General features: G+C 47.2%; 2 protein-coding genes across 4 annotated transcripts; one reads left to right on the top strand and one right to left on the bottom strand.

Moving 5' to 3' along the window:
• Positions 1-2079: 2079 nt before the first annotated feature.
• Positions 2080-8966, bottom strand: LOC135243703 (small ubiquitin-related modifier 2-like). Of its 3 annotated transcripts, none has more exons than XM_064315698.1 (4): positions 8810-8966; positions 5972-6103; positions 3128-3199; positions 2080-2732 (listed from the first exon to the last, which is right to left on the bottom strand). In XM_064315698.1, the coding sequence occupies exons 1-4, from the start codon at positions 8828-8830 to the stop codon at positions 2670-2672; spliced, it is 288 nt and encodes a 95-aa protein (XP_064171768.1). In that variant the 5' UTR covers positions 8831-8966; the 3' UTR covers positions 2080-2669. The 3 variants fall into 3 exon arrangements, with proteins under 3 accessions (XP_064171768.1, XP_064171767.1, XP_064171769.1); XM_064315697.1 differs by lacking the exon at positions 8810-8966 and adding an exon at positions 8205-8414; XM_064315699.1 differs by lacking the exon at positions 8810-8966 and adding an exon at positions 7703-7847.
• Positions 8967-9952: 986 nt separating this feature from the next.
• Positions 9953-18265, top strand: nup85 (nucleoporin 85). The gene is made up of 19 exons (XM_064315689.1): positions 9953-10165; positions 10553-10646; positions 10778-10940; positions 11265-11335; positions 11412-11455; positions 11677-11746; positions 12317-12438; positions 12681-12815; positions 13727-13849; positions 14035-14166; positions 14802-14908; positions 15006-15089; positions 15197-15262; positions 15716-15867; positions 16195-16312; positions 16407-16507; positions 16827-16978; positions 17393-17488; positions 17990-18265. Exons 1-19 carry the CDS (start codon positions 10133-10135, stop codon positions 18086-18088), a joined length of 1962 nt encoding a protein of 653 aa, XP_064171759.1. The 5' UTR covers positions 9953-10132; the 3' UTR covers positions 18089-18265.
• Positions 18266-18636: the final 371 nt, after the last annotated feature.

Raw genomic sequence — 18636 nt, 5'->3', positions numbered from 1 at the left:
CATTATATCATAGCAAGTGATATAATGTTTAGCGTGGTTGCCAAGTGCTCACACAGTCCTCACACCCGTCACTAAATATGTGTCCCTGTTTGCAGCAGCATAGCCAGAAATATTCCTATAGTTGTGCCTGCTAGATAGAACCAGGTAAATTCTGCACACATTCCGGCACCAGGCCGTTCAGCCATCGTTATGTTGTGTTAGGTGGGCTGAAACTACCTAGAAGGGCGTTCAAAATTAGGAGTGGTGGTTCAGGTAAGATACATGGGTGAGACCAGGAGACTGTTTGGTGGTTATGGCCCACTCCTCCCGATGTGGTCATTTCTTTGTACCAATGTCTTCACACTGCAGTGTGCTACAATAAGCCTCCTCCTCAGATCCACTCCTTCCTTACACCGTGCCCCGATAGTCAGAAAACCAGACAGTTTCCATTCTGTGCCATTCAGTTCACTGTCACAATGAAGATTGACAGAGAGAGGAAATTAGAAAATTAGGCACCCAAAAAACCAACAAGTGAAGTACAGAAAAAACTCTCTCCAGTTGGATGAGCAACACTCAAACATTACATTACATTACAGGCATTTAGCAGACGCTCTTATCCAGAGCGACTTACACAACTTTTACATAGCATTTTACATTGTATCCATTTATACAGCTGGACATATACTGAAGCAATTTAGAGTAGACCTTGCTCAAAGGTACGGCAGGCCCTACCAGGAATCGAACCTCGACCAAACCAGTTCCTTACCACTGTGAACACTCCAAACAGTGGCAAAAGATGGCTTCTCCTGAGGGGAAATGTTGAGGCTGTGAAAGGATATATAGGCTAGGAGGAGTGAGAGTTGGCTCTGTGCATTGCAGCCCGTTCAGCTCGTTTGCCTCCTCATGCGTTAATGCAGACGTTTGACCTGCTGTCGCTCAATCAGCAGCTGGAGAGCATGCACCTGGTGAACTGCAATATCGCTTTCAGACACCAGGCCACTCCAGCACCTGACTGAAGGCCCAGCTGACAGCTACATCTCCAGGATTAAAAAAAAAAAAAAAAACTTGCTGCAGATATATCACATTGTGCTAGGGTCTAGTCAAAGATGTACTAAGCGTTCCTCCGTAATAATAAATGTTTTTTCAAATTCATTCCATTTGCGTCAGCTCTGTAGGAAAGGGCCAGAATAATTGTTGAAATAAATCGCACGGAGCAACCAGTAATGGAAAAATCTGACGCAGCCACAAATTTAAGACACATTTGTAGTGAAGATATGAATATAAACAGGCATGAAGGGAGGACCATTCAGCAGTTATTAGCACTAAGTTCCACAAGCATTATCTTGCAATTTTGCATTTTTTCTGCCACTATATAAACTCTGGATGGTTTATACCTTGAATGCTATGGGAGTAGACCACACAGGCAATATTTATTTGGCCTCAATGTGGCACTGTGAAGTTTTTATTTTTTTCTTATTTATTCTTTACTTTGAACCATCAAAACAAAGGAAGAGTACACAGGCAGAAGAGTGCCCCCTCTGGCTGAACATGTCTGCAACTGACATCTGCAATATTTAAGATTTCCCCCTTTTTGTTCTTAAATTTAAAACTCTCCAATGGCGTCCTAGCTGGACAACGCAGCTTTAAAATAACCCCCCCAGATATACAATTTAACACACCATGCCTAAAAGAACACATTTGTGCTGGCTTTCTAACCTGTTCCTAACAATAGTTTAAGAAAAAAGTAAAAAAGTCATAGGTTGGCATAGGTTGTCTTTATCAGTTCAACACATTTCAGTAGTAATACTATTCTGTCTACCCAAAGCTTGCAACTATGAAAGTTGTTTTTACGGCAATTACTGTAACATTCCGAAAATAAATCCTGTACCTGTAGTCCAGATTATTAAAAGATAAGATTTATTGATACTTGGTATATAAATCCTGATTCCTTTGTTTTCAGTTTGATAGAAGCACCCTAGACGATTTCTCATGTGTTTCAGGGTTTAACACAAAATTTTAATTAATTTTTTATTACCAATATGAACACAAACACAGCAGCTTTGCTTAACTGAAATTCATAAGAAAAATTCAAGATAAAACTTGTTTAATTAAAAAAGGAGAAATATTTTATTTCAACAAGAAATTGATTAGACAACACAAATCTTTAACTTGACTAAAACCCCTTTGGTTGGGCTCTTTATTTTAAATGTGATCTACATTTGAAACAATATATATTCTACACATAACTACTACAATATATAAAAAAAGAGATATAAAATCAATTTTCTGAAACGGATAACAGAAAATTAAGTTTGGATAACCAGCCAATCTCATTCTCGCAGTGAATGAGGTGTAAAATGACTTTTTGGGGTCAATTTTAAAATTTCATTTTCTTTTTTCTTGTCATGATGCTGTCCATCTGTCTCCACAATATCAGGCTTGAGCTGACTCTTCCAGTAGTTATTGCCTCTTCTGGATAGCTAAATGAGTTTCTTAGTTATACTTATGTACAAAATAAAGAGGAAAAAACATGAATTAAAACACTATACAACAGTAGTTATGGATAGCTGTGAAAATGTCTAATTTTGCATGGGTCTGTTTCCGTGGAGACAATGGAAAGGGTGGAAAACAGTATCTGGAAAGAAAGAACTTGTAACGAGGAGGAAGATGGGCGGGGGTCATGTGACGTCTCAATAGAGGCCTCCTGTTTGCTGCTGGAACACATCGATTGTATCTTCGTCCTCCATTTCCAACTGTCGGAGAAGAGGAGACATGACAGTTGAGAGGCGAACTGCAAATCAGTTAAGAGCAGAACACAGAACAGGAGATTTTCCGTGCAGAGCACGAAGGCGCAGGCCACAGACGTCCCGTCCACACAGACCGGGAAGACGGCCCCTTCCCCAAAAAAAGCACCCCCTCCATTAGAGCGTCTTTCTCAATACAGACGTCAGCAAAATCTTTCATACTGAAAAGAGGGAAGGACACACAGAAGGGAAAGATTTAAATAAAGATTAAGAGGGGTTATTGATGAGGCAGGAAATTTAAAACAGCAACACCCTCCCCCCCCCCGCCCCTGCTACACCTACAGGCCCAGGACACCAAACAGGAAGTGTGCACGCTTTTCTAAATGCTGGTGCGTCATGCTCACCTGTGCAGGTGTGTCTGTCTCGTTGATTGGCTGCCCGTCGAACCGGAACCGGATCTGCCTCATCGTCAGTCCCTGCAGAGAAACACGGCTCGTTTAGAACCCGCGGGGATCCCCCCCCCCCCAGGCCCAGCGTGCACGCAGCGCTCTGAAACAGAGCATGAGCGTTAAGCACTGACATCACATCAGAAAACCCTCAGGCGCTCAGTACAACCGGCATTCACCATCAGAGCCATGGAGCCATTTCTCAGTGTGGTTTTTAAACTCACTGAAGGTTCTCCTCCAGCTCAATGTACACGTCAGTGTTCGTTTCATCGCTCGACTGATAAAGTTGGCCGAAAACCCTCAGATGACAGAAACCATAAGGCAAACAAATGCAGACAAATGGAAAACTGAAGACGTTTGTCAGTGATCCCGATCATCACATAATCACATTTTCCTGGCAGCACAATGGCCTTGCATGACACAAAAACGGCTCCAGCACACCGTCCGTGGACAGCCAGCCCTCCTTACGTCTTTATCCACTTCATTCAGACTGGGGGAAAGCAGAGACAGGACGGTCGATCTCTCGCTGCTGAATGAGGTGTGCTTTGTTTGGGTTGGAGTGGAAACCTACAGGACGGCAGATCTCTAGCTGTTGAGTGAGGTGAGCTTTGTTTGGGTTGGAGTGGAAACCTACAGGACGGCAGATCTCCAGGAGCAGGGCTGGGCGGCGCTGGATTAGAGGGTGCCAGCCCAGATCGCTCAGAGCCAGAATAATTCGCAGCACACGCAGCCATGATTCCCCCATTGTAAGGCTCCAATGCAGCAGCGCATGCCATGCAGCAGTGCATGCAGCGAGTCAGGCTGCGGCGCAGTGCCACGCCCTTCCGATAGGCCCCAGGACAGGGCGTACCGCAGGGCGTGGCGGACATGTTGTCACGGGCACGCCTCTTATTTTGTTGACCGTGTCTTTCTCTTTATGTAGTGAACAAATGGAGCTGGCCAAAGCAGAGACGGCCCCTGTTTGATCACACTGAAGAGCCCCGAGTCGCTCTTCTGAGGATGCCCCGCTCTGAAAAGGCGGGAAAAACCTTTCAGCAGACAGAAAAGGACAATCTGACCACACCTGGACCCCACCTGCGGGCCCAACCCGGGCCTACCTGTGGAGCGTGGGCCGTTTCATGTGGTCGCACTGGTCAGGGGACCGCGATGAGCGTGACTCCCACAGGAGGAAAACAAATCAAATAATATAAAAGCATTTATGGAGCCCGCTCTCGTGCCATGACTCCAAAACGCAGCAGAAATGACGGGGGAACACCCACGTGACTCTGCTTTCAACCCTTCAAGGGCACGAGATCACCAAATTTTTGATTAGAATGTTCTTAAATGAACATTCTAATGCTGATGTAACAGTTACCGCTGGTAACTGAAAGCGACAAAGTTCTAGAACACTGGGCTAGAATTTTGGATTAAAAAACATTTTTTTAAAACCCACCATACAGTTCAAAGGGTTAATGTACAAAAAATAAAATTTTAGCTAAACCACACACATATATCCAGAGCCTGTATATAGATTGGGGGGTCGGGGTGTGGGCTGTCATCTGGACCGACCTTCAGTTGAAAAGAGGAGGGAGGGGGGGTGAGCCTGAGCGATCCCTGCAAGGCCTGCTGGGGCCTGGGGGCCTGGCTGGGGTCTGGCTTCTTGAGTCAGTTTTTTTTTCTCCTCACCCCCCCTGGTTGTTGATTTAGGGCTAACTCACTGGCTTTTGGTCGCCCATGATTGATCTCCTCTTGGCGCATGATTGACCTTCGAACGCACGCGGTCGGCCAGGTGGGAACATTTCCGCCACCTCAGCACTCTTTTTCTGGCTAGGACTCCCTTCCGCTCCCAAAGGAGACGGTTCTGCATGCTACAGAATAAACACGCTGCAGAGTCACCAAAATGGCGGAAACAACGGGAATCTCCAATGCTCCAGCTCTCCTGAGAGAACTGCAGAGAGAGGACGGCTTTGAATGGGGTACTCTAGAGCAGGGGTCACCAGAATCCATCTGGGCCATAGCAGCCATAGCCCCACTGTTCTTTGCCTTAAAAAACTATAATAAAAAAAATAATAAAATAAAAAACACAGGAGACCGTTTTTGTACAGAATGTGTTACCACAAAAAAAAAAGGAAAGAAAGAAAATGTTCCACTGTTCTGGTGCACAAGTGGAAAAAGCATTGGGCTACCTGAGTGTGATTAACGCCTGACACTGACTGTGATTTCAATGCTGCGCCCGTTCATACTCCATTTATAGCCAGGCTGGAATTTAGCTCATAATTCTAGCTCATAAGATTAAACGGCTCTGACCAACACCGCTAATGCGCCGTTTCTCCAGCGGTGGACGCAGACGAACGCCTCCCCTTAGTCTCATAAGTGAATGCAGATATTGCCGGAATAGGTGAACTAACCGGGTGTTTTGGATGTAAAAGTTAGACGTCAATCAGCAATAGCTGCACAGGAAATTGTGTATGTGGATTTGACCTCGGAGTCATACACACGTAGGTGGATGAGCGGAATCGGGACGAGAGCATTTTGGTGGCCAAGTTAAGCGGTGCAGCGCCTAGGGCAGCGAACTCTTGCGCCAAACTCGATGCCCGCCACGGCGCCAGGGCACCTTCTCAGCTGTGGTCCCCCACCCCCGACCCGCTCTGCTTTCTACCCGCCGGGATGAAGCAAGAGGCTGAAGAGGGTGCGCCGGTCTGCTGTCCTTTCAAAAGGAAACAAACAAAGAGAGAAAGCCCACATCTGACAGGTCTCCTGGGCAGCCGCCGGGCCGCCGTGGGGCCGAGGGGCGGGGCCCAGGTGTGCCGCACCTGCCCTCACCTGTCGCTCGCAGTACGCCTTCATGAGCTTGCTGAGCGGCGTGTGCCTCTTGATCTTAAACTGCACCACCGAGCCGTCCTGCCCCGCCACCTTCAGGTTGATGTGGTCGTTATTTTCCGTCTTCACTCCTTCCTGTGGGTGAGAAAGAGAGAGGGGAAAGAAAAAAAACAGGTCAAGTTCAGTCCTTACATGTTAATACGCATAAATGCACGTCCACTCAAATAGATGCAAGAGTACGCTTAATGTCACGGTGAAGTACCTTGCGCAGTGAGGTTATGCCTGCAATTAATTACTCAGTAACATTTAATCTTATCGTCGGTTGGAACGCGGCCATTTTTTATGATGCGTGCATCCGGAGACGGCTGCACTGAAGGAAAGAAGCGGGGAGGCTTCCGATATGAACAGAACTGCACAGGGAGAGAGCAGCACTCCAGTGTGACAGAGCAGAGCTCAGACCAGAAACAGAGCGCCAGGACTGTTAACGGTTCCTGCGACTGCAACGTGTGGAAGAAAAGACACGGCAGAAATATCGCCCTGGTGCTTTCGCCGACTACCTTAAGACAAGCCAGATCTAGTGAAAATGTGGCTGGCTGTGCTCTGTAGACAGGAAGTCTGCACACCAGGTCACCTCCCCTCTGCAACCCTCTCAGCCCCCGTCTGCAGGGGCTCCTCATCCATAAATCCAGGCCTGAATAAACAAGGCCTCGCAACGTAGCTGAAACCCTTCTGTGTCCCAGGCGGACATAATTGTAGCTTCAATGTCAATCTGCAAGCAGCTCGGCCAACCGGAGGCGAGGCAAGGTAACAACACAGGCTGTGCGGCAGGCCGCCCCCCCCCCCCAGCCTCCCCCCCCCCCCCCCCCCATCCCCAGTCGACAGCACTGAAACCAGGCCTCTCTGGAGCTTTGGAGAGAAGAGCTTCACTGGGAATGCAAACTCTAAAATTACTGTGATTGTGTGCATAGCCTGTGGAAACATACCGCCACTGCAACAGCAGCTTATGAGTGACCTCAAGTGTATTATTTTCTAGCCTTAAACCACAAGCCACTCGATGCTCCCCTAGCAGCCATTGTTCAAGTTGGCAGATCGTCAGAAACCTCTGGACCTAAAATATCCCACGAAACATGCTTTCTGTATTTTAGAAAGCGAACTATCCCCGGATGGGAATGGAACATAAAACCCACTTTCGGAAGTTCCCATCGTATGAACGACATTTCCTGCGTAGGCATCAGTACACCTCTACGATCGTTCACTAGGGGGCAGTGCAGCCAAAAGGGCGTGTTTCGAAAGGGGCGTGCAAAACAAGTGCGGCCCCGGTGATTGGCTCAATCGGCAATTCACATTCCCAGGAGCATTCGCGTCACAAAAACAATCTCATTCAGAGATTCCTACCACCAGCGCACACAATGTTTTTTAAAAAAGCAAAACAAATCAGTTTGCTCATAGCCCACCTGAGTACCCAGAATTTGGGCCTGTTCTGCACATTACCCTCAGTATCTGATAACGCCAAACATCGAGTGAAATGTGACATAGTGAAATGTAGTTTATAAAGATCACTGTTAAACAGGGCAACAGCAATTATCTACATATGTATCGGTTCCATGCAGACAGACGAGCTAAGGCTATATAGCCGCCAATTAGATTTTGTTCAAGAAGATATTTAATGAGATTTTCCTTTAATGTAATTCACAGACACTATGTTGCACAGATGAAGAACTACTGTGCGATTACCTGGCTCATCAGTACCCATTATGCCAACGAAACATAACGCCGGCACGCTAACTAATGCACAGGAGGGCCCGTCCGGATACACACAATTGTTTTGGTTTGTCACTTGTCTTTTTATCTTTTTTGCCGCTAGACGATTTATTGGTTTCTATGAAATAAAGCAAGCGCTTAATTTAGAAATACTAGCTAGCAACCCAATTATAACTTAATAATCAAAGGTTTAAAAAGTAACCGAAAAAAACGAGAAGTGTTTGGCTGGTCGTTACTCGTTCCATTAATGGTAACCTCGTCATCATGATACATTAATTGCTTGCTGTTGCCGACCACCTAGCTATCTTTAATAACACATTGGCCGAACCGAACTCGTACCGCCTAATCCAATAAAGACTATAATCACTTGGTTTAGAGGTCATTTTAATGGATTCCAATAGAATCACTACGGTAGCTAGCCATTTTATTTTCATTACATAACTATGATAACTAGCAAGCTACTCCTTACACTTACAGTTACACCAACAGCTGGCTGCATCAGTTCTCTGAGGGGTTAACTAGACTATACCGCTAACTGAATTACTAGTTACCACACTACTTCCACACCGGTATATGAATAAAGCTACAATATAGCATTTAAACACGAGCGTATTTTCTCATTATAGTGAATAGTTTTAACCGGTAACTAGCAGAGTAGCGAACTAGCTGTGCATGTAACGGGCTAACTAGCTAACCACTGGACACGTTGATCTAATTAGTCCATCATGGAGCTTTATTTATCAAGCGACAAGAAGCACTTAGTACCAAATTACTTTTCACTTAAGTGCAGCTGTACTTTCTTAAACGGAAAATTACTCGTTGGCGAACTGATTTAGAAATGCTAAACGGCATCTGCATATCACTAGCTCGCCAGATAGTTAGCAAGCTGTCTAGCTACCCGCCCGTGCAGGCGCGTTCACATCTCTTCCGGTGTTTCTCTCTGAATAGACACAGATACATTATGTAACTCGCGAATTCGTTGTAATATCGAATCTATAAATAGGGACATAACTCTTTGAGCACTGCAAGTCAATTTTAAGTGAATATTGTATATTTTGCTTTTTCCTTATGGATACTCACCATGGGTTTTTCGTCCGCCATGGCTAAACTCAGCGCGTCTCTCTACGCCACTACACAAAGAGTCTACGGGGGCGCGCACGCACACGCATCCAATTTAAAACCGGTGTTGCGTGCGCGGTCACGATTACTTGGACGTTCTCATACATAGGTAGCATTGGCCAGAGATGGGTCACGAGATTATGTGCGGAGCGCTCGTCTGGGCGGGAGTGTCCTAATGCGCGTTGACATGGCATGCTCTCCGTCGCGCAATACCTCGTGCACGCGCATAAAGAACATAACCTTCTTTCTTGTTTTGTTTAAAAAATAATGATAAAATCCACCAATATGTTCTTGATACATGTAAAATAGTCATTGCATGACTATATTACCAAGAGGAAATCATTTTGCTGCACATGATTAAATGTTTAAATACTGTGGAATGTGTAGGTGTGAAGCCTGTTTTCTGGAAAATTCTTATGGTGAACTGTGAGCTGCAGTGGCCATCTTGTTTTTATGTCATGGAAACTGGCGCCCCTCCCCCCCTTCCCAAACACCACACCACCAGTGAAACCATGTATACTGTACCTTTTTTATTTTATTGTACATGCATAAGCTGCACTTTTCTTTAAAATTCCATTTTCTACATTCATCTCTCACATACTAATTTTCTTTAAACATTGATGCATTTTGGGAAGAGATTAATTAAAATTAGATGTAGGCTATTTATTTTTGAAACGTCTGATGTATGTGTTCAGGACCCATTTAATGCAAGATGGAGAAATCCACAAAATAGGTTCTTTTGGACTTATGTTTTACACTGGTTATCACACATATACAGTGGGCACAATGATTTTTTTATATATATAAAATATATAACACGTTTATAATCCATTTAGTTAGCCAAGCGATATATAGTAAAACGACATATCTTCCCCATGTTTCCCCCATCTGTTCAAACAAATCGCGTGGGACAATTCCTTTCAACTTTGCAATGCCTATAGAAATACTTGACTTTCAAAAGTTATAGCGCACGATGGATACATTATCTACGTCTATATACTTGGAAACCAGACCAGCTCAATTAATAAGTCATTCTAATGTGAAAGTTGAAAATGAAAATGAATCGACCGTGTATACGACTGTGCATAAATTTCACAAATACCGGTTCTTTTAAAGAATTACGTTCAGGCACATCGTTAGCCTTTCCTTGCTGGTGGGGTCCTTTTACTAGTCGGAGAGGCGCCGAATCTTTGCAGCTTATGGTTATGAGTATTATAAACGTGTCTTATTGTAAAACGTATTGTTTATATGAGCTTCGTTTAAACGATTATTTTCCCCAACGCAATGGAGGAGGTTGATGTCGAGCCGACAACCACAGTATGTTGTTTTTTCCAGGTGTTAGTTATCGAGCGATAACCGGTTTAATGTAGCTGAAGTCGTGCTAAATTGGTAACATTTTAAAGTACATTCATAACGGCGGGGAATAAGTAGATGTAACTCTTCGTATGCAGTCGAGTGTTACAGAATAATAGAAAACTTTATACCTTTATACCATAACTAATTTAGCAGGTTGTATTACCAGTCACTCGTTAGTGTCTTTGCAGTACTGGTTGTTAGCTTTCCGACGTCAAGTTGACGTACACTGACCATTAAATAGGAAAATCTCAGTTATTTGTGGTGTTTGATTGTGTGTGGGCTAATTGCAGTAGTTAATTTACGAGTGACCTCATCCGCGTTTACTGACCTAAAATTCTCACCCCTCAGCTCATTCCTGGCATCGACGTCACCCAGAAGCACCTGGGATTTGTCTGGGGCCCTGGGGACATCCTGGTCTACGAGACGAAGTACAAAGCAACAGGTAGCTTGCCGCCAGACCGTTACTGAGCTGAGCTGAGCTGATGTTTCGAATGTGCTGTGTTGTTTAAGTCCCCTCGCGCGACAATCACCAAAGCATTCCCTTTAATGCATTCTCACTTGTATTTCTCTCAGGTGCTCCTTCCGCAGATCAGGGCTGTCCTTCGGTTCACGTGGTCAGGAAAGACGAGGACATTTACTCGCCGATCCTGCGAAAGCTCTTTAACGAGTCTCATCACATATTCGTGGGGCTCCAGAAGATCAAAGATGACGTCCCAAGCAAAAACAAGAAATCCCAGTAAGGACCCCCCCCCCCCCCCTTCGCCTGGCCAGTAAATTGTGTTCACCCAAATCAAGACGGGATGAGTTTTCTTTGTAATTTCGGGAATCCATAAAGGACTGGACAATCAAGCAAATTTTTTCCATGCGGTAGTACTGTCCTATATGCTGTATAGTTAAGGTTGATGAATTGAACGTGATTGACATTGTACTGAAAAATATACTCGGTAACTTTTCTTCTTTAGATTTCCAGACGATCGCCCTGCAGCGAGAACAGGTTGAGCAAAGGGTTAACTGCTTGTATAAATGATGAAGCAGTTTTAATGGGGTTTTCTGTCTTTAGGTTTGTCAGTATCAGCAAGCACTACAGATCAGTGATACGAGCATGTATGGAGGAGCTTCAGCAAGTTGCAGGTACAGTGTCTACACAGTCCTGATCTGCGTTTAATCAACAAAAACACCAGTCACTGATTTGTCTTCCTCCTCCTAGTGTCTACACGAGATGCAACTTTAGGAGCGCAGTACAACAATCAGGTATGATGCAGAGTACTTCCGTGAGCCAGTGTCTCTTCTTCGATTTCTAGGAAAAAATAGTTCTGAGAGTGGATTATTTAGTCACATAATTAATCCCACACATCCTTCTGTGGGGGTAGAGGGTCTGTCTTAATCTTAACAGTTGTACGTACACACTTCCATTTTTCAACAGATTCAAAAACAGATTCTCCAAATGCTGCTGTTTTAAATTTCTTTTGCAGCTTTCGATTCTGCTGGCGGTGGAGATCATCTGGAACCTGTGTGAGGTGCTGTTCATCGAAGCGGCTCCAGGTTAGCATCCATCCATTCAGCGGCATTTATTACAGAACACGCAGTTAAAGGAGGGACTTCCTGTTGATTTACTGTGGGGACTGTGGTTCTGCAGAACGCAGGCGTGCGAAAATCAGTCAGGAGGGAAAATTTCCCGGCCGTTTACCACAAACATCTCAAAAGTCCCCTTTTCATAACTACACCTCAGTGTTTCTGTTTCAACAAAGAAAGTAGCGTTGGCCTCATGGTTCATTCCACTGAGTCATTGTTAATGCAGAACGGTTTCCCTGTTTGAGAGTTAAAGTGTGGTTCGGAAGTTGTGTTTTATGTAGTCTTCTGTTCATCGTAGGGTAGTGTACATCAGCACTGCTCTCCTGAGGGGCGGGTCTGTGGGGGTGGTTACCTGCTGCAGGTTTAGCCCTGTTGGGCTGGGAGCCTGGTACTGTGGCCATGTCCGAAACGGCATACTTGCCTACTATTGAGTATACAAGTTGCATACAGGCTTTATGAAACTTGCGTACTCAGTAGTAGGCATGTAAGCCGTTTCGCACACGGCCAGTGCTTTCACGTCCCGCCCGTGTTCCGTTCCAGCGGGTGCTCTCCAGCTCCACCTGCTGGACTGGGTGCGTCTGCACAAGGCGGATGTGGACGAGAAGGCCCAGGAGGTGCTGCAGAGCGAGAGCCCCACGGAGCACCCGGCGTACTGGGACGTGGTAGGCTGGGGTCTCCGTCCTTCCCCAAAACACACGCCGCCCTCGCCCTCCCCACTCCACCCCACCCCACACAAATTCCCTCTACTCACTCTGTCACTCATCAAAGTCTGCCTTTGTTCCCTGTCACCCACTCACTTGCCCCGCCCATTCTCTCATCATTCACTCATTACCTGGCCCCACCCCCTCCCCCTGCCCCATACCTCCATCCGTGCTGAACCCCTCTGCCCCCCTTCCCCCCCCAGGTGACCAGCTACGTGCTCCAGGGCCGAACGGACGAGGCCAGGCAGGTCCTGGTGAAGCAGGCCTCATTTCAGCCAGCTGCCAGGGCCATGTTTAAACTCCTGGACTCCCTCCTCATGAAGATGCCCATCTTCAGCGTGAGTCGCCTTTGCTCTGGTGCCACTCCATTTTGGTTTGGAGCATTAAGACTCTGTGGGTTTAAAATTTTTTTTTACCGTTTATGATTCACTGCTTGTCTGGTACCAGTGCCGTCTTACAGGTGTGGGCGTCGGATTTAACAGTATGATGTCTGGAGTGTACACCCACAGTAGATGCTGCAGCATATGCTCAGAGTCTAATTTGGGCGACAGCTGCAGGGAAGATTTCGATTTCAGTGTCCTGACATGAGCAAAAGCAAATTTGTAAATATATAAACAAAATAAAAATTTGTAATGATCTCTACTGCTGTACGTAAGGCACGGGTGTGCTTTGGGTTTACTTACGTTTTTCTCAAAGTTGTGCTGAAGTGATGGTCAGTGGTTCTCATCCTGGTTAGCGGGTTAGCGGTTCTTGTCCTGGTTAGCAGGTTAGCGGTTTGTGCCCTGGTTAGCGGGTTTGCAGTGATTTGTGTCCAGGTTAGCGGTTCTTGTCCTGGTTCAGCTGGTTAGCGGGTTAGCGGTTTGTGCCCTGGTTAGCGGGTTTGTGTCCTGGTTAGCAGGTTAGCGGTTTGTGCCCTGGTTAGCGGGTTCGTGTCCTGGTTAGCGGTTTGTGCCCTGGTTAGCAGTTCTTGTCCTGGTTAGCGGTTTGTGCCGTGGTTAGCAGGTTAGCGGGTTCGTGTCCTGGTTAGCGGTTTGTGCCCTGGTTAGCAGTTCTTGTCCTGGTTAGCAGTTGTCCGGTCTTCCCTGGTTAGCGGTTTGTGCCGTGGTTAGCAGTTCTGTCCTGACAGGTTAGCGTTGTTTGGCTGCCTGGTTAGCAGGCGGTTGAGGGGGGGTTCATGTCCTGGTTAGTGGTTTGTGCCGTGGTTAGCAGTTCTTGTCCTGGTTAACGCTGCTCCCGTCTCCCTGTGCAGCCGGGCGGGACCCAGACTCTGACGGAGTTCGATGTTGAGTGGCGGCACTGGCGCGAGGAGTGTGACCGCTGTCTCCAGGACAACTCCTTCGCCAGCAACCGCCACCTGGAGGCCATCTGCAAGGTAGTCTCTGCTCGTCCAATCGGAACGCTGCACGCCATGCCTACAGCAAAGCTGTTCTGTAACACTGCTGTCATGTTTACCTCCTGGAATTAAGCAGTACGTGTGCGTGTGCGTGCGCGTATGTTTGTACACACACTGCCTGTTGTGTGTGTACACACTCGGGTCATAGTTGGCTCTTATTGTAGATCCTGGTTGGGGACGAGGACACCCTGCTTGAGCACAAGGACCTCCTGGGGACCTGGTACCACTTCCTGGTGACCCGGCTGCTGTATTCTCATCCCACGGTTAAACCCACAGAACTGCATTACTACGCCCAGGTACCACGCCCCCTATGGGTCACAGCTGAGCGGCACTCGCACTGTAAAAATATACACAGCGTACGTGTTTCTGTTATACATTCATCAGTGTGCAGTCACTTACGCACTGAAATAATGCAGAGCCACTTACTAGATTTCAGGAAGTTTAAGTTTACATGTATTTATGTATATATTGGCTGTCTGTTGGTTATTTGAACCTGATTTTTAGTTGTAGTAGTTGAATGTTGACTTGTTAATACATGTAATGTTTGTGCAAGACTTGTGTTGCGATGGGGATTATGTCCTCCAGTTAATTTTTACCTACATGGGATAATAAACTCTTACTTGACCTGACTTGCGCCGCTGTGTCCACAGAACTGGGTCAAATGTTTTTTTCCCTCTTCTTCTTTGGTGGTGGTAAAATGCCAAAACACTCCCACTGATCCCTGAGAATTAAAAAAAAAAAAAAAAAAGTTACTAACCAGAAGGTACATGTATGTAATTCTGTTGTGAATACGCATGATTGAACTTGATCTGCAGGAACCCTGTTTCTAAAGAGCTTCAGTATTTCACACAAAGCGTTTGAGGCAGGTCTGGGTGTTCGGTAGTGAAGTGTCTCCAGAGGGATTGAAACAGTGTCCCTCTCGTGTCTCCAGTCCAGCATGGACATGTTCCTGGACACTCGCAGTGGTCCCGAGCCTCTGGACAGCATCCTGCTGGCTGCCTTCGAGTTCGACATCCACCAGGTGATCAAAGACTGCAGGTGAGCAGGCCGCGCAGGTGCGCCGTGCGCAGGCCGTGAGCCTGGGAAACTAATAACATCAATAATTAATATCGTTGTTAATATTTCCCCCCCCCAGCTTCGCCCTCAATAACTGGTGGTTCGTGGCTCACCTGACAGACCTGCTGGACCACTGCAAACTGCTGCAGTCCCACAACCTGCAGTGAGTGCGCCTTACACAGGCACTTTGAGCTCTCTGAGCGGACCACAGGCTGCCGTCTTTTTAAAACGCACACGTTCGTTAATCCTTCTTTGCTTCCTCGTGTTCAGCTTTGGCTCCAATCTGAGGGAGTTTCTCCTGCTGGAGTACGCCTCCGGACTCTTCAGTCATCACAGGTGCGTATGGCCAGGTGTCCGCTGGGCTGGCTGATGTGCTTTTTACTGGCACCTCCCTATTCCAGTGATTCATTTTAAATCCCCCTGGGAAGCCTGAAGGACACGAGACTCTGTTTTAACATTATGCTGTCCAAAGCATTTATCTCCCTGCGATAACTGGGTAGTGTGAGGGTGAGAATTACAGTCCAATTTCTTCTCGTTCTTTCCCCTAAATTTATTATAATTAAGTGAATTAAGTCCAAATGAATGAAGTCAGTTATATAGGTCATTGAACACCACCCGAATTTAGTGTATTCATTGTTTAATTACCATTTTAAATGACTATTAATTATATTACATTATAATTGGTAGTTTAGCGCGTAGTATCTGTAGTAATCCTGTGTTGATCCTGACCTCACAAGGGTGTGTCTAATTAACGAGCTGCTGAAATGTGCCCCCCCCCCTCACCCCCAGCCTGTGGCAGCTGGCGGTGGGCTACTTTGACCACTGCCCCGAGTTTGGGAGGGTGTACCTGGAGCTGCAGGTGGAGAGGGTGCCCCTGGACTCAGAGCGCAAGGCACTGAAGGTGCTGCGGATCTGCGAGCAGAGACAGATGGCGGAGCAAGGTACACCTGCGGGGGGGGGCAGAGCGAGGTACACCTGCGGGGGGGCGGGGGGGGGGGGTACCCTGCAGGGGGGGGGGCGGGGGCAAGGTACACCTGCGGGGGGGCAGAGCGAGGACACCTGCAGGGGGTGGGGTGGGGGCAAGGTACACCTGCGGGGGGCAGGGGGTGTGGGGGGGGGCAAGGTACACCTGCGGGGGGGGGGCAGAGCGAGGTACACCTGCAGGGGGGGGTGGGGCGGGTGTAGAGAGGTACACCTGCGGGGGAGGGGGGTGTTGTAAGTGAGGAGGATGACCCCGCTGAACTCTGACCCCGGCGCGGTTCTCGCAGTGCGCAGCATCTGCAAGATCATGGCCAAGCGAGCGCTGCGGAACAACCGGCTAGGCTCCGCCCTCTCCTGGAGCATCCGCGCCAAGGACGCCGCCTTCGCCACGCTCATCTCCGAGAGGTCAGCCCCGCCCGCCTCGCCCCGCCCACCGCACCATGGTCCCGCCTCGGAATCGGGCTCCTGGTCTCACCCGCTCTTCCCGCCCCCTCCCCAGGTTCCTGCAGGATTACTGCGCTCACGGAACCTTCTCCGATTTGGACCTGATAGACAACCTGGGCTCCGCCATGCTGCTCAGCGACAGACTCACCTTTCTGGGTAAGAAGAGAGGGCTGGGAGGGGGTACCACAGGCCCTACACCATCACTGTATACCCTCTCATACTACACCATCTATACCCTTTCACCTTATACCCTCTTATACGATACCCTTTCACCTTATACCCTCTCATACTCTACTCATTGCCACTGGCCCCATATTAATGACTTGCCTGTCTGCAGCAAACTAGGGGCAGGCACATATTTAAATACGTTTAAATACTTTAATGAAGAAATACTGCAGATCCTTGCTGAGAATTTTGTGTGTGTGCGTACGAGTGTATGTATGCATTTGTGTCACGTGTCCATGTGCATTTACAGGGCAGTATCGTGAGTTCCATAAGCTGTATGGAGAGAAGTGCTTTGTTGAGGCGGCTACACTCCTGCTGTCGCTGATGACGGCTAAGATAGCGCCGCAGAGCTTCTGGATGACGCTGCTGACGGACGCTCTGCCTCTGCTGGAACAGAGACAGGTGAGCACAGTGCCGCCGGGCCTGGCGGCTAGCTGGCTAACGCTTCGCCCTGCTGGCTAATGCTTTGGCTAGCTGGCTAACACTTCAGCTAGCTGGCTAATGCTTTGGTTAGCTGGCTAACACTTCTGCTAGCTGGCTAATGCTTCTGCAAGCTGGCTAACGCTTCTGCTAGATGCTTCTCCTAGCTGGCTTACTTTTAAGCTAGTTGGCTAACACTTTGGCTAGCATTTTAATATCGCCATCTAGGATTCAATAGGCTGGATCAGTCGCTCAGTCATAATATTTGTATGACAATGACAACTAGCCTAGACTGTCGTTCGGTAATAATGTCTCTCAAAGCGAATCAGAATGATACAGACGGGCTGGTCTGAATTTTAGCGCAGGTGCTAAGCGAGTCTCCCCTTTTTCTGGAAGGTGATCTTTTCGGCAGACCAGACGTACGAGCTCATGCACTGCCTGGAGGAGCTGACCGCGGGCAACGCCGGAGCCAGCGTGGATCAGTCCATGCAGGTCATACATTCCCTCAGTTTCATTCTCTTGTACTTGCTGAACTGTTTTGTTAAGATTAAAAATGATCATTAGCTCCTGCTGATGTCCATGTGTAAAATAATAATTGGTTGCGGATGGGCAGAAATGCACAGCTGAAATGCTGTAAAAACTACATTCAAAATGGTGGCTTTGCATGTTTCCGAGATCCCGGTGAACGTTTTCGTGGTAAAAAGTTAGCAAAATGCTGTTGAGGTGTTCAGGTGAAAACCCAGCTACATTTGGTTGAAAAGTGAAGGTTTGCCTCCCCACTAGGATGTAGCCAGGCTATTTGCAAGTGAAAGCTGAGCTTTATTTGGGGGGGGTTAACCTAGCCTGTTTGTGAAAACATCTCTCAGCCTGGATTTCCACCCCTCTAGATGTCTACAAGGAGGCTGTTCCTGTAATGCATATGAAGTGCAAGTCTGTGTTTACTAAATGTAACCTGAGAACTGACTATCTGATACCCCCCCCCCTTCTCCGCAGGACGCGGACATAGAAACGACCAAGGTGGAGCTGCTGCGTCTGGCTCTGGCCCGGAACCTGGCTCAGGCCATCGTGAAGGAAGGGACGGTGGAGGGCTAGCGCCCGACGAGTCGGGGTGGCTAGCGCACGCCCAGGGACTAGCACACAGTGGATGGCTGGTTCATGCTTGCCCCAACCCACCTCACTCCACCCCGTTCTCTACTGCTGTACATACACTTCATTGCATCTGATCAACGTGTTCTTTGATAATAAAACCTTTTTCAATTTTTTGCATAAGCTGATTCCAAGTTGTAGTTTAATTGTGTGTGTGTTTGTGTGCGCGTGTGTTTTTGGAGGGTGGTTGTTATAGTTTCCCACAGAGTGCTGGTTAATAAAGCGTTTTTTTTAAATCAACATTGTGTTCATATAAAAAGGTAGGATTTCATACAGTGAAAGACAACGATGTGTTAGCTCTTCACCACCTATAAATCTCTGTTCACCACAATATTTAGACAAATTCACAAAAGGTACTCTGGGTGGATCTTTGATAGAAACAAGCAGGAGGATGCTGATTGGCTGTCACTGAAGCTGCTAGTCCAGAGCTAGTACAGAGCAGTGCAACAGTATCAAAATTCTCCACTCCCAAAAACACAATAGCTAATACTTCA

This window comes from Anguilla rostrata, chromosome 17 (genome assembly GCF_018555375.3).
Source record: "Anguilla rostrata isolate EN2019 chromosome 17, ASM1855537v3, whole genome shotgun sequence".
Taxonomy (NCBI): Eukaryota; Metazoa; Chordata; class Actinopteri; order Anguilliformes; family Anguillidae; genus Anguilla; species Anguilla rostrata.
Note: the sequence above shows the minus strand (reverse complement) of the source record. Positions and strands in the feature narration are given on the sequence as shown.